General features: G+C 32.7%; 1 protein-coding gene across 2 annotated transcripts; it reads right to left on the bottom strand.

The window, feature by feature from the left end:
* Positions 1–312: 312 nt before the first annotated feature.
* LOC133184169 (QRFP-like peptide receptor) lies at positions 313–12914 on the bottom strand. 2 transcript variants are annotated; one of them, XM_061319072.1, is made up of 6 exons: positions 12261–12914; positions 8926–9047; positions 5398–5521; positions 4944–5149; positions 1594–1738; positions 313–1212 (listed from the first exon to the last, which is right to left on the bottom strand). In XM_061319072.1, the coding sequence occupies exons 1-6, from the start codon at positions 12549–12551 to the stop codon at positions 865–867; spliced, it is 1236 nt and encodes a 411-aa protein (XP_061175056.1). In that variant the 5' UTR covers positions 12552–12914; the 3' UTR covers positions 313–864. The 2 variants fall into 2 exon arrangements, with proteins under 2 accessions (XP_061175056.1, XP_061175057.1); XM_061319073.1 differs by having other exon boundaries at positions 1600–1738; positions 12261–12910.
* Between the last annotated feature and the right edge of the window lie 3876 nt (positions 12915–16790).

Raw genomic sequence — 16790 nt, 5'->3', positions numbered from 1 at the left:
TCTAAGAGTACAAAATCAGATTTTAAAAATATGATTAGTGACGCGACTTTTAGTGTTTCATCTGAAATCCGAAGCACTGACCTATGGTATTAACTACGAAAATGTCCCTTTATCCTACAGTGCTAAGGGTTTTTGTGCTCCAATATTCGTAAATACAATAAGCAAAATGAGACTTTCATTGAAGAGGTTGAAATTTTCATAAGTTTAAAAAAGAAGTTCAAGGCAAACAACACACGGTGACAGTGGTTGCTGCCTCGAGTAACTCAGATGACATGCTGTAACCAGACCTTTTTTGTTGTAAAAAAAAGGAAATTATTAATCAATGTCTACTAATGATTTATTTACAAGAACAGTTAAAACATGAATCAAAGACTCGCTTCAAACATGAATGAAAGACATGTACACAATACTGTAAATAGTGTAAATGGTGGGGAAATCGCATCCTTTAGATCCTAAAATTAGTTTTCTCTTTTTTTTAATTATAAAATGTTTTCAACTTTACAAAATCGGAAGTGCCATGACGTCTACATATATCTGTAGCCTTCTGATACACGTTTGGTTATCTGTATTACGCGTATATATTGTATTATAAAGCATGGTTCTGACAGTTAAATACATTTGCAGTGACAATAACACTATCCTAAGTACCCTTTCATCATGAACACTTATTCATACATGTATGCATACATATTTCCGAACGATTCTTATAACATCAATGAAATATATATCACTGCACTAAAAAATACGTCCAGCTAGTACGTCAGAAATACGTAAAATACATTGTATACTAAGTATGAGAAACTATGATTATTATTGATACATTTTAAATGTGACAGGTCAATATCTTAACACTTTTGTGAATTTTCAAGTCATTTCTATACAACCATTTTCACTGTTGCTGCATGTTGATTTCAAAATGGATGCTCTTGTTGTATCGGTACTGTAAACATAGGTTCTATAGGTCTGCGGCGACTTGAAACATTTTAGAACACTTTTCAAACTGTCTTGGAAATTTTTGGACATTATGCCATACACGATTGGGTTGACACAGCTGTTTGCGTACGACATAAGATGGAAGGCCATGCGCATTGGCTTCAGGATGCCCGTATGTAGATTATCAATAACTTTGAATGCAACCAGCAAATTGTTCAAAAGAATGGGTCCCCAACAAATTGCAAATAGCACAACTATCACCATTAACATTAAAATGACCTGAAAATCAGAAAGGCATTTTCATTAAGTACCATCTTGTTGAATGATGTATACTAGTACCGGGTATATGATACGGCGACAATAAATGCTGTAGGGTGACAAATCGTCTCAAATATTTGCTGCTTCCACTGAAATACAACATTTAATGTTCATGGGAAAGGTAAATAAGGTAATCATAGATAAGACCTGAAAAATATTTAAGATAAGTTTATTTTCTTCAAGGATTCATCAGTTTTCAATTGCATAGTACGTAGAAGCTATGTGAAATTTTGCGTAGTTCGTATAGAAGCTATTCAGAGACAAAATTATTATTTCAATAACCTTAAAGGATAATACGTCGTTACACCGTCAAACCCCGAGAGAAACGAAATCTCAACCTACGTTTACCTGTTTCCTGGTTTTGGCATCTTCGTTATATGTAATTGGTGCTGACTTTGTGGATGCTCTTGAAGAGGACTGGTTCAGAAAAGATGCTTCTCTCTTCATACCGCCATTGCTTGGAGTGGTAGAAGTGTAACTGTACTCACTGTCAATCACGTGAGCGGAAAAAAATGTTTAGTATTACAATAATTGTCATAATCTTGTCTTCTTCTTTTTTTTTTTTTTTTTTTAAATCTCATTGGTTTTGTTTTGTTGTTGTTGTTGCTTCAAAAGCTTATACACTTAAGTGGACCTGAAAAGCTACCGCACTTTTTCTTCAAGCTTAAGGACCTTTTTTGTAAATGGACGTTTTCAACATGTATATTTGATAAAATGTACACAGGACAGGTTTTTATAGTATATTTAGTGTATTGAAATAAATTTTGTTTTTATCCATCCCGAATTAGATAAATTACTTAAAGAGACATATAGACTTCTAAATTGCTGGGACGAATGTGCATTACTCTGATTAATTGTTAACTTTCACTGGATCTCGTATGCGTTGTCCTAATTTCTAGATTTATCTGGATTAATCTGAAGACAAGATATGGCCTAATTGGTATGATAAGTAGAGAGATGAAGAAATGGTGTAAAGACAAAAGCGGTTTTTTATGTCGGAAGTCCTTAAACATAAAATCAATACGCAAGTGGGAGCATTTGGACATTCAACATGACGCAAACAAGGAGAAAGGCAATTTAAAAAAAAAAAATGGATACTTTAGACGATGAAAATAAAAATACTTAGCTTTACTGTAAAGCATATTTTGATAATTTTCAGGAAAGAAGTACCGTAAATACATGAATCTTAATTAGAAGAAGACAGTTTAAGTGAAATTACATTTGCTTTCAACAATTTATAGGTCTGTAGGGAAAACTGAATTACATTAAATAGATACGATAATGAGAGAGTTTATCATTAAGATCGAATAAGCTAAGAAGTATTTGTTGATTATACTTCCATAGATCAATTTGCAAAGGTCAAAATTTAAAAGAAGCTGTGTACAAAATCAATACTGTGGAATCATTTTCATTCGTGGGGGGGGGGGGGGGGGGTCAATGTTCTTGGGTAAGCAAAAATTTTATTGGTTCGTTTGGACGTAATTTTTGGGTAACTCGTATATACAAAAGATTCAATTAATAAATATTTTGACATATAACTTGAGTAACGGTGACCACACGAACAATGATGATTCCACGGTATGCCATAGTGACTTGTCCGAAAAAGAAAACTGGCTCGTAGCAGTTATTTCGCCTCCTAAGTGAATTTTATCTTACAACAGACATTATCTATTAGTTAGAAGGATCTGACTTGAAAATCAGAAAAATATGGTCCTACGAAAAATGCTACATATTGCCCACAAACAGGCAATACAGAAGGAAACTTATAATTTTAAAATTGTTTTAGAGTACTTTACACTTCTTTTAGAAATAAAAGGATGGATGAATGGATGGATAAATCGATAGATGGCAATTCGTTATAATGTTCCTAGGCAAGGTTATTTTACACCAATTAAGAGCCATTCTTTGTAATAATTTGAACTTTTATATAGGAGCTGTGGCACGCATAGTCTCAGAATTTCTCCAAACTCTCTATGATGAAAACCTTTGATACAGTAAACAAATAGGTATTCAAAGAAATAAATTTTATTCTTTTATTTTTAGAAAGCCATACACTCAAAAAACAAGCAATTGTAGACTGAAATGCATCCACATAATAGACATATATACTAAGGACGGAATGTGATCATTCTTATTGGATGGCAATGGTTGCCATGGTTTAATACCGCAAAAGGATTTCAAATTTACTCTCTGTATCTTTTAATCTGATCTTATCTTTTTAAAAAGCACATTTCTATATAACTGGTCATCAATTTTTAAAGGCGTTGGGGTGGTCCTAATTTTCAATTTTTAAAAAATTCGAATTAAATTCTTAAAATTGAGGGTTCCTGTGGAAATTATTGGAAAAAAATACAAAAAAGCTGTAAAATATTTTGTTTCCTTAGATACGTACTCTTATATGTAGATTTCCAAATTCAATTTTGACTACCACACAACCTCTATCTGGATGCAAGAAGTTACAACAAAGGGTTAAACGTATTGCTATAAAGTTAACAAAATCGAACATTTTCCCTTCTTGGTAAAATAGCAACACTGAGTGATATTTTCTTCATCAAGCTTTATCAATACATGTATATAATATTCAACTTTCGTTCTATCTAATAAGTTTAATTTAAGGTGAATCAAATAATATGTTTCCTGATTAAAAGGTAACTAAATTCCTAAAGCAGCGAAAAAATCCCCTTTAAATCCCTTGTACTTTGTTTCCATGGTTACATTGATCCCAATTTTTCTTTTCTTTTGCTACCTGTGTTACAAGGTCCTATCGATGTATATTTGCCAGTCTTGAATTTCCATGTTTTTCCTCAAGATAACAACACTGACCAAAACATAGCAACAAACTTTGTATAGCTACACTGTGTTACCAAGGCAACCATGAGTTATTTTAAAATACCTAATAACTTAAGGTCAAATATTTTTATTGTTTTTCTTCTGTTGTTGATTGAGTTTGATCGTGTCACCTACCATCAGTGAACATTGAGCGTTTTTCAACACTTTTAAGCATTAAAAAGGTATTCCAAATGTACCCATGCTTACCACTTACTTAGAGATATATTCTAAATAGTTTCTTTAAAGCATAAGTGGCAATAGGGTATAATGTTTTTCTTATAACGGTTTATTTGATTTTCTTAGTCTTTATTGAGGATCAATAGAGATGCAAAGTAGCTGAAAATCTCATTTTTTAAAAAACTTTTCCGGCTGTTACCATTGCAAACAAGACACATAGCAACCAAATTTTATTTGATATATGTTTTTGGTGTCAAGTTGTAATAACTGGTAAAGTTTCATCAAAATCAGTGATCATGCGTGGCAAAAAAAATTAAGTGGTTACAGAGAATGGCTCTTAAATTCAGAGATGGGTGATTTTGTTGAATGGTTGCGTTTTTTTAACCATGGGAAAAAATTTTTAAACAGAGACCTCTAGACATTATGAATGAAGATTCCTTTCTTGTTTCTAACATAGCATCGATAATATCGGGATCGTTATGCAATGTGCAGTCAGTCAGTCAAATGGTGAGTATTAGCTCACAGAGAGGCCTCTAGATAGTTTTCTTCTCAATAGCATCATTGTCTCATACAGAATCTTATCAACAGTATGTTTTAAAAAATCACCGCGGAGTCCTCATCAAAAAATCATTAAATGGCGTGTGTTTAAACAATTTCGCAATAAATTCGTCAACATTATGTAATACCTCCCAGATCTTAATACTGCCCGTTTTGATACCACGTCCCATATTTCCAAGGATATTCTTATGTAGGTAACTAACATCACACTCAGGGGGATCGTAAACAGGATGACAAACATGTAAATTTCGTAAGCAATCTCGAAGCCATGGGACAAAAACTGCTTCACACACCAGTGGGCGGTGACTTTATCATTACCAACTTCTTTCAGCTTCTACAACGAAGAATTCATTTCGCCTGATCCAGAAATCACGTTTGTTTACATAATAATTTTTCTTGATACTAAGTAATTTTTTTGGCTTATCAAATGTTTATTTATATTACAGATATTCAGTTTATATACAGTACTTCCTGTGTCTGAGAAATTTTTATTGCGAGAAGAAGTGAGTATGTTTATATAATTCCCCCCCTTATTGATTGTTATCACATGATTCCTTTGATGTGATACAAGGATTTACTGACCTGAACAAACACAGTTGGTAGAGCGATGATGAACGAGGCAATCCAGATTAAAATGGTAACAATTTTCGCATGTTTCATGGTACAAACTGATCTTGCTCTGAGAGGATACAGAATAGCAACAAATCTGTTAATGAAAAAATAATAAGTTGCAATTAGCAAAAGCTAGCAATTCACTTCGGACACTGTTATTCATTGAAATTGCATTACTAATTATTGGATTAACTTTTTCAGTTTCACAATAACTGAATCATTTAAAGAATACGAGAAAAATCATTTCTAGTATGTCTTTCTAGAGCTTTTATTTAGTCTTTCAATTTTTAAGGGGAATCTAGGCAAGAAAAAAATATGTTTTATTTAAATTCAAACAAAAATAATACAGGTGTAAATAAATGAAACCATAAAAAGCATGATCAATGTTATAGTTTTAATATTATTGGGAAAACGTGAATATGATTTCCAATTTTTTTTAAATGGTTATGTAGACCTCACAAATGGACTCTAATTAAAATTAATTTTACTAAGTATTTTTACTACTTTTGTACACAATTTCAAACATTCTTGTGATTGTTTAGATATTAGCAAATCATAGTGGACAAGATATGGTCAAAATTCATTAGATATCTCCACAATTATAGATGAATCATGGTCTTGACAGCATCAACAGTTATATGATATTTAATGAATTCCAGGAGATCCCGTTAAGAAACTATTCATCTTGGCTGATCTGGTTTGACGTTTGAAAATGAACACTTAAACATCTTATCGCCAGTAATATAATAACGATCGAACAAGTGTCATTATTTCCTACAAATACGTCTTTCAAAGTACTGTAAACAAGCTCGTATTTTTCCCCTGTGAATGAAATAGGAAATTTCTTGGAATCTTTGCAAAAAAAGTCCACGAAGTGCAAACATTTGGCATAGAAGAAAAGCCAATGATTTGTTTGTATCAAGTTATAAGTAAGTTACAACTCACAAGAGCTGGTTCATATTTGCAGATCTAGAACGTACGATAGTACGAATGAAACTTAATTCCTTTTTCTAACAGAAAAGAAAGAAACCATGATGGTGCAACCACAAAGGAGATGAATTACAGTATTTAGAGTAAAGTTCCTATCATTAAAAAGTACGAAATTATGACAAACAAATCTTTTCTGCGGAAAATTGTTTCGGCCAAAATCATTCCATGATTTAAAAAAATGTGGCATTCTTGGGATTCGAAACGAAGCAATAAAAATCCGGAGTTTCAATTTTCTTTCCAAACTAACACCATGAACTCGCTAAGTAAGTTATACCGCTCATGAAAAATATAAGCATTTTAATCAAAATGCAAGCATTCTACTATGTATAAATGTCAGGAAGGACAATTGTTTTCATGTAATGTACCTAAGGCCTGTTAATGCCACACCAACGATAAATTTCAAATTAGTTGATGCATGAAACCCCGATAACCTCAAAAAGTTTTTTGAGTATTCACTAACTTGATGCAAGGGTATCTACAATCACGTTTGAAGTCAATATTTCGCAGATTTTATGGACGATACAATGGCCTTCTTTGCAAATGCAAACGGTCGTTAGTGCCGATGTCTTTCAAACAAACTGTTAGGTCATTATTTCTTTACTTTTCTCCGTTTACCTGGTCATGACATAAAAAAAGCACTCGGCGGGTGTGAACATTCGACAAGAGATGCTTACTCCTTCAAGGTACCTGATCCACCTTTGATTCTCTGTTTTCAGAGGTCCGTATTTGTTTTGCTCAGAATTTGTATTGTTTCAATGGTCATTTTAGTATGATCACTGTTTGTTATCTTCACATTTCATCCAAATGTGAAAGTCAAGTCTGCTTTTTGCATATGTGAATAATTTGTGATATATATATATATATATATATATATATATATATATATATATATATATATATATATATATATATATATATATATATATATATATATTATGATAATAATAATTAATATATTTTGTATAGAAATATATGTGATTGTAATTAATGGATGACATTGTATTAATTATATAGAAAATTTAGGCTCCAGAAATTTTTAATCGTAGGGATTCTCGGTGACCAAGGTTGTATATATTGCTATTTGATAAATTTGTAGACTTTTGGGCTGCTATTCCAGATGAACTTGACCAATTCTTACTAATTTTTTCTAGGTGTTTTAATAAAAATACATGTGTTTACTCTGAAGATAATGAACATTTATCAATTTCATCAATTTCAAAATTCAATAAAACAATACAAATCGAGAGCAAGCAAACACAGACCCCTGAAAACACTAGGGGATCAGATGCCACAGGAGGAGTAAGCAGCCCCCTGTCGACCTTAACACCGACTGTGAGCCCATAGTCTTGATCAGATAAACAGAGCAAGTATGAAAAAAAAGATATGAAAAATGCAGTCAACCATCGACGCAGCAGCAAGTTGAATCTAATTTGCTACCCTAGTATTTGCGAAATGTTGACTTTAAACGAGGTTCATCCACATGCACCTGACGTTAATTATTTTTCTTTTAATAAAAAATATACCCCTACTTAATAAACTCACGTGAATTTATTAGGTAGGGGTATATTTTTAATTAAAAGAAAAATAAGTAAAGTCAGGTGCCTGTGATATACCTATTATCTCAGGCTCAGTTGTAACTAAGCCGGCTGATTATATTTTATGTGACTGCAAGGCAAATTCACTTTTGATATATTTTAGTTGATAAATGGATTTTATTTTAAATTAGATACAGTAGTAATTGTGCTCTTGAAGAACGAAGACAAACATTTTGGAAATTACTTTTATAGTACTATACATCCAGAAAAGTCCCAAAGGACAAAATGATTTATAGTTCTTCCTTCTTTCTCGTTATCAGGTCGAACTACAAACACTTAAAACTTTTTTTTCAATTATTTTTAAGAACTTTTGACCAAATAAGAACTTTTCTTTAAAGATATAAAATGTTATTGTAATTGATCTAGACATTTTATTTCGAAGTAATATCTTAGTTATCCTTTTTTTCTAAATTGTAACATCTGAGACCAACCCTTTTAGTCTCTACGGTCTCTTTGGAAGGGTACCAGTTCAAGGCGACATCGAGAAAGTACATGCGTCGTTATAATGAAAGTGACCGTGACTTCACATAATTGACTAATGTAATAAAAATAGGTTGGGCAAATTTCCTTGAATCTCCACTTCCATTTTTAGAACACTTTCCTTCAATAAATTTGATTACAGATGAAGATTTTGGCGCTGTTTTCTGCCTCTACACTTAGAAAACATTGTTATTTGTCGTGTTCTTATTTTTGTTAGAACCTCCCACTCCAAAAATACAAAAATTAACAACATGAAAAATTACTTATATATTTTAGTCTTAACAAGTTTTCCTACTAATCTACCATTTCTTTCTTTTGAAATATTAACTGACATATTCCTTTTTATGAATCGCGTGTTCGATATTATATGCTGGAAGACAGCAGGGTTATAGATTTTAGATTTTTCTTTGAAATAGAAGAATTAATGGCGTACCTCTCTATGCTCATCACAGTTAGCGTCATGACTGAACACACCATGGACACGTTCTGAATGTAGGCCACGAACGTACACAGGAATCCGCCTATCTGCCATGTGTAGGTAAAAAACGCTGTACACTGTAAAAAATAAATTAAACTGAAGATTTTTAGCAATTGCAGGAGACATTTCGCGATCCATGTGATGCATTCCAATTTCTTGGCATGGGACAGGGCGTGTCGCTGCAAGAAGAAAATATCAGAATTTAATTTCCCTCGGAAGTAAATTGACGTTTGAAATTATCAGTAATAAAAACAAGTACATTATTCAATGTGAAATTTAAGGACAGATGACACAAACAAACTTTTATCAACAATCTTGGAAACAACAACTTAAGTCATGTTTATATAAGCAAAATGAATAAGTTTAACCGTATAGATTTTCACTTTTCTTTCAAAGTTTCACATTATTTGGATTTAAGGTGACAAAAATTTGTATAGATTAATAAAGATGGTTGCATAAAAGTGGAATTTTGAACAACGTAGAAAGTTTACAATTTCATAGTATTTTAGAAATTTATTACTCTAATCATTTGTAACCAAAGTAGATCAAAAAATATATACCAATCCAGGCATCCATTTTTCTTTGTTTGTATCATCTGTCCTTAACTACACAGCTTCATAAAAGTCAAAATATATAATTATGTCAAAATTTCATATTTCGCTGAGGACAGGAATTCTTGGGTTTCCTTATAGCATACATGCATAACCCCACCCCAGGGAAATAAATACATTTGTAATTTCAAAGTATTATCGCATCTTTTAACAATTACAGCATACTTTGATCATTTTACCACCACCACCCCCCCCCCACCCCCCAAAAAAAGGAAATGACTTCTGTTTTCAGTTTTTATAATTTTTTACAACGCCAAATGTGTTGATAAAAATCAATATGTTCTATTTAGAATGTATAAATTAAAAAAATACGAACACATTCAAGATAAGTCATAAAAAAGCATGTAATGAAGGCAACCGAAAAAAAAAAATCCCACAATTTAAAACCTTTTTTCATTAGCTTTACCTTTTATATTTGTGAACATTTACTCTGCTGTTTCTGCTGAAAAAGTGTGGTGCCATTTTACAGAAACTGACATCACAGGAAATTAGATGTAGTGATAACCAATACAATTTTTCAGTCGTACATATGTAATCCCGACAACCGTCCGCTGGCTTCTTTACATTAAGAACAATAATCAATGAAACATATATTGGTTTCTAAAAGCACATCAATAATTACACCTTATGTTATTTATTTATGAAAAATAAAATAACTATTTGATACAATTCATCCCATATCTTTGTTAATGTAAATTCATTAATAGTCCTGTTTCCAAAAAATTCTTCGGCACAGCAAAAATTAATTTTCCGTAAAATATTAATGAAGTCAGATGTGGTTATTACTACTGTTCAAACAAATTACTGAGCACAACGCAAATGGAGAAACCAAACATTTAATCTTATCTTACTCACGGCGAAAAGCAGTAGGCAACATTTTGCAATGGGAATAAAAGTAAGAAAGCAGGCCATCATTTCGAGTATTTAATGCAAATACACACAGAGAAAATAAAAATATCGGTGTCTGGGATTTGGGGTGTTTTTCTTCTTAAGCTGTGGGTTTATTTATAGGAATTAATATTTTTGTAGTAACAGATTTCTATCTATCAATAACTTAAGTCTGTTAATGTCACACTGGTGAACAGAGTGCGTTCCTCCCTTGAAAGGAAATCCTACACCTATGTCCACGGCAGGGCCGGGAGACCTTACTTTAAGATAAATTTCTCGGGAGAGGGAGGTCACTAAAGGGAAATCTAATCCCTTTTACCAGGGCCAATTAAGAATTTTACAGAGAGTGACACTGGTCTCTATGCTTCCTCTCCTGAAAACTTGCTAATTCTTAAATTTTTATTTATCCTTATCAAATAAATATTTGATAACTAAAATTATGACAAAATTTACGAACAATTATTTATTTCTACTATCTCCAGACTTATCATGGGTTTTATTGAACTGGAATTTGAGTTTTAACGTTACTAGAGATTCTTTTAAACTTAAATGCCTCAGATCAATGGCCGAATAATGGACATCGCATACATACAGGATACTTATACGTATAAGGAATAGACGTAAATCATGAGGTTCTAAAATTCGTATTTGACATTCATACTATTGAAAATTCTAGTTGCATTTCCTGTATACTTGAAAATGAAAATGCTAGTCCAAAAAGGATAATAACTTCCTAGACAGCGTAAAATAAGAACATTTAGTGATCTATGACCATGTTAATGACCTTGGAACTCTCCGAAAAATTGAAGTACGAAGAAAAATTGAGAAGGGTTGCTGTTAATGTCCATGATGTATGTTGTTATTTGGCTCTCCAGATCATCAGATTACAGCACAACAAAGGCGCTGTCAATCAAAGCCTTCTCTTGGTAAACATTATTGTACTAATATTTTATTAAATCAATAGGGAAACGGTGTTTTCTTTTGATGCCTAATTTACACTGGCGTTTTGCTGATTTCGCAGTTAATTTGGAGATGAAACGTTGTAAATTATCAACTTTTAAATTTGGCCGACATTTGTTAAACAGGTTTATGACATGGTTAATTTTTTTCTCTGGTTTTCTTATTTCCACACTACTTTTGGTCAATTACATACATCTTCACTTAAAATCTTTACAGAATCAATTTTTCTTCAATGTATGATCACACACAAAAGTGTTATTTCTCTTTAAATTAAGACTGCAATTAAAAAATCTCCAGCTGGGATGATAATAAGCTAGCGAACAGGTTAATAAATATCTGCAAACCTAAGAAGTCCAAACCGGACTAAGAAAAATTTATCGAGGAGTTAAAACCGGACATCTGAGAGGCAGAATCGTGCAAGGTACTTCTAACAATGTCATACAAATTCAGAAAAATTCAAAATAACTCCTTGGGAGATTACTATTAATCATTCAAAAAGCATTATGATTTCATTTCTAAAGTTTCATGTTGATTAATTTCTACCTCTATGATATCACACCTTCATAAGAAATGATTAATTTTCACGAGCAATGTTAATGTTGATTTTTCCGATAAATAATTCTTTATAGATTCACAAGGAAAAGAAGTTCAGCAGCCTAATTAATCTAATTATAATTTGAAAATATTAATATAATACATTAAAAAAATCTTTATATGAATTTTTCTCTTTTCATATGTACTTTGATCGTTCTACGTCTTCTTACTCGAAAATGTATACACCTTCAATGCTTAGAACAATGCAGAAAGATTAATCATTTAGTTGATAAATACCTTGATCGGAACACAAATCAAAACCAGCAACAGATCAGCTGACGCCAAACTAAGAAGAAAAACATTCGTAATGTTCTTCATACGAGGGAAGGTAAGAATGGCGACGATGACCAGAACATTTCCTGCAATGCCAAGCAAGCCGATCAGACTGTAAAATGTCACACTTGGAACCAGTTCATTTAAGGGAAGCCAGTCCGAACTTTCATAACTATAGGTGTAATTAAAATAATTATCCCAATAGCCGTAATAATCTTCATAATATTCATTGGAATAATTTCCCGTATCCTCCATGACTTCTGAAGCAAACTCTCTGAGGTCCTTACCGCAGCTTATATCAAAAAGTGAATAAATGACATTTTTTGTTATTAACAAAACCTTAAGGAAAATTTCATGTCAATTATCAACATTTTGATCTCACGAAAAGAGTCATACTTCAACACGAAGTTGATATCAAAGTCTTATCTTATTAAAACATTTTTCGATATGTTTATTTCGCCATACGTCACTTCATCGGCGTGTTCTCAAATACCACTCCCTGCCATTTCCTTAGGATATAGTGGTGCAATTGTTTCCAAACACGATCCTCCCTTGCTTTAACAGTATGATTCCGATTTTATTGCTCTTTTTTGCCTCAAAGGATACTTTGAAAAAAAAATATTTATCTCTAGTTTTTTCTCTCTTGCCAAAATAGAACACGAGGAGAAAAAAACTTTTTGGTTCTTTTAATCCATCGAATTAACTTATCGACCAATTCTTCTTGGCTTGGAGACCGGGAACTGCTTCAGTCGTCAGCGCTTGACGTGTTTATAGAGTCGAGGGTATGATTTCTACATATCATTCTCGGCTTCGTTTGCCGGCCCTCTTTCGTAGAGGTACTAACTTAATACACCTTTAATTAATCTGTTCCTGTGCATCCCAGACAATTTATTCTTTCCAAAAAGTATGAGTTATAAACGTGAAACGAATTCTTTCCTTTTTACCCTCGAATTTACCGTTTTTATCAGACATAATGAAAGCTGTAAAATAAAATCCCCCCCAAAGTAATTCTATCAATGAATGCTTAGAAGAAAACAAAATCTGTAAAAATGCATTTCAGTATATATGTACAATGGCCAAACTATAGAATTTTAAAAGTTTTCAAATACTTGTAATATTATTTAAACTCTTTTCATTGCTTGTGAAAAAAAGCAATTTCATCTTATTCACACAGATTTTTAATTAAATTTAATGCAGATTTCTTGTAAATTAAAAAAAAAAATTCAGGTGCAAATATACTAGTAACATCGTTCAGATATCTTGCAAAATGAAAAGTAATCTTACTCCATGTGTATGTCGAAATCAAATTAAATGAAATAAAGAATTAAGTAGAGAATACTTGAAGATTAACAGGAAACCTAATTATCAAAAAAATGTTTGCTTAATCTCATTTATAGAGATTTAAAGGATTTGTTTTCACATTTATGAAGAACATTAAATCAGAAAAATCAAAAAGAGAACCAATTAAAAAAAAAATCATCTAAGAATGTATAATAATTATGATTGCCCCTCATCTAACTTTTGAAAGTGGCGTTAATTCAACAATGTCTATGTTTGATCCTAGAGAACCCTAAAGAAAAGAAATGGAAAACCATTCACTAACGAACATTTGTTTTCCATACAGCTTTACTCATCAGCTACCCTCTTTCTGAGAATTTTCGTGCAAATTACCGTGAAAATCCAGAGATGCGGCACAAATGTCAACTATCCTGAAACTGAGTCCTTAATGATAAATAATATAATATAAACCCCTGTCATGTCGAATTTTTTTTTTCTAAGATAAACACATTAAGTCGTCGTTTTTCTTGCACAGCGGACTGCAAAATTATTGAAAATTTACGTTGACTAAGCAAATAAGCAAAAACAAAAAAAAAATCTCTGATTTTTTCCACCTTTAAAATGCCTTATGCTGTTTCTCTTCAGTTTCGCAGAAAGGGGACGACGTCTACTGAAATTTATTCCTCACGCATGCAAATCAAGTTTTGGATAGCTATTTCAAAGAATTAAATTTATTTTTGAAATGTTACAATACGACGGAATGACATATGTGTATGATACAGATGCATCAAAATGATATCCGTCGTGAAAAAATTATGCAATCTCTAATCAGAGACGAAGTTTGTAACATGCACGCAGCAAGCTCCATCGACGAATCCAGAATAGAGTTTTGGTAGCAGATTGAAGAAGAGGTCACCTTCCCTCCTCCCGTCCATGCTATTCTCTCTTCTTTCCCTCCATTATTCTCATCCCACCTTCCTCCATCGCTCTTCTCCTACCATTCCTACCTTCTGTACCTTCCCTACCCATCCACCGATTTTACAGTAGTTTCCCTTTCTGCTGTGTCCTGTTTATCATGTAATTGTCATTTTATAAATTTGAATATACCGGGTGGCAGCAAATAAAAAAAATTACAACATGACAATGTAAATTTTGAATTCTCTGCCATCCAGTGCACTCAAAATTTACAACATGACATAAGATTGTTTGGTTTTATATGCTGTTTTTATGCTCCAATTTCAGAATTTTTCACTCTTATAGAGACGTCACCATCATCAGGAAATGTCAAACTTTGCATGGCGCTTACGGCCAAAGTAGTGAGGGTTCTACCTCGTGCCAACTACTGCCTAAGTTGCGCAGAGCGAACCTGGGCCTCGAAGTGAGCGCCCAACAACTAGGCTACCGCAACCTTTGTTATGTAAGACTTTGTCAATCTTTAGCAGGATAAGTTTTACACTAAAAAACAAAAGAGATACAGTCTTAATTTTAGAATAGCTTTTATTTGACATGAAGATGCATATAGTATTTAAAATTGTCCAAACATGTATACATCATATATCAGTTATATATGTATCAAACCAAAAAGTCGCCCGCGTGGCGCAGTGGTTAGAGCGACTGCTCAAATTCAAATTCATTTATTCACTCAAAACCATGTAAATATATGGTACATGAGGACAATGAAAAAAATATCTACAGCATATAAATTTAGGTCAGAGGTACAAGTATATGATATACATATTCAGAAAATAAAAGTGAAAGAGGACAAAAAAGAAGAAAAAAAGATAAATACATATAATAGATATAATAATGGTATAAATGATGAAAAATCATGGAGGACAGACTAAATCATACATTTTTAATATAAAAGTACAGAGTTTTTTTTTTTTGGTGTCTTAGCATCTTGTTTTGTCATCAATTGAGAAAATTTAAGTATATTTGGTCTAGTAAAAGAGTATTCATTAATATTCTTTTTCCTAATGTTTGACAATGCAGTGCATTCAAGTATAAAATGGAATTCATCAGCAACGTGTTTGGTTTTACAAAGTGTACATAATCTTTCATTTAATGGTATACCTGCCCATGCTCTAGAGTCGCGGAGTAAGGAGTTGATCCTTACGTCGAGGGTTCGAATCCCGCTGTGGGACGTGGAGACCGGTCCTTCGGATGAGACCGTATAAACCAAGGTCTCGTGTCGCAGTAGGTGCTGGCACGAAAAAGATCCCTCACTACTCAATGGCCCTAAGTGCCGAGTATAGGTCAAAAATTTGCAGCTCTCCACTGGCAAGTGGTGGCGTCTCCATATGAGTGAAACATTCTCGAGAGGGACGTTAAACAACAAACAAACAAATCAAATCAAAAGTACTGCTGGCCAAAAAGGAAAAAGACTCTATATAGTCTACGGTGATTGATTTTCCCCCCAAAAGAAGCAAAACAGTCAAAACATTTTAATTTCTACCTGTCTGAATCTAAAATGCTCGAATATTCTGGAAATTCAATATAAAATCTGACAAGTAGATAAAATATGATCTATTCTCCGCTCGTTCAGAGATATATTCTTCATATGTATGTCAGTAGTGAAATCGATTAGTCTAAATGATGAATATAAAGACAGATGAACAGCCATAAATAACAATTGTTATAGATGGCATTTAGATATACCGTAAACTGGGAAACTGATCTGTCAATAGAAAGAAAAATGAAAGCAGAAAATTAATGTACAAATCTGACCCATCCATCACTCCTGCTAATTAGGGATGCACCATTCCATATCGGAAGGCGATGGTCATCGTAAATTGACACATTAACTCATGTGAGAAGGCGTCCATCGGTATATAGGATTGCCATGCATGCCTTATTATACCACTGCAGCATGCCCTATCTTCACACCATATGTTCATTTGATTGGCATATATGACGATCATTTGAGACAAGGAATACAAATAGCCGTGACTTACTTAAAACATTGGGTAACTAGGGAATATCGGATTTGCATACATTATTAGAAAATGGCAATTTGACCACCCCTTAAAAGTGGAGTGAGAATTAAAACAAAATCATTAGCAGTTATCTCTACAAAACTGTTTTGGTTTCATAATAGTCTGATTTTGCTTTGTGGAATAAATTGGTTTCTATAGACGACACCGAAAAAAGATTTAAGGACTAGGTTTTGTCGTACAGACAGGAAAACATGTCAATAAATTACATAGAATGGGAACA

Source organism: Saccostrea echinata, unplaced genomic scaffold, assembly GCF_033153115.1.
Source record: "Saccostrea echinata isolate AGI-Se365-2 ecotype Australia unplaced genomic scaffold, CSIRO_AGI_Sech_v1 ptg000010l, whole genome shotgun sequence".
Classification (NCBI taxonomy): Eukaryota; Metazoa; Mollusca; class Bivalvia; order Ostreida; family Ostreidae; genus Saccostrea; species Saccostrea echinata.
The sequence above is the reverse complement of the archived record's forward strand: the minus strand, read 5'-3'. Positions and strand labels throughout refer to the sequence as shown.

Bases quoted from the DNA above. Each gene is read 5' to 3' on its own strand.
- LOC133184169 (XM_061319072.1), bottom strand. From the start codon at position 12,551: ATGGAGGATACGGGAAATTATTCCAATGAATATTATGAAGATTATTAC. The intron at 9,048-12,260 runs GTATTTATCAAC...TATTTTTTACAG, and splicing joins TGATTTGTGTTCCGATCAAG to TGTACAGCGTTTTTTACCTA. The intron at 1,739-4,943 runs GTATTACATAAT...CGTGATTGACAG, and splicing joins GCAGTATTAAGATCTGGGAG to TGAGTACAGTTACACTTCTA.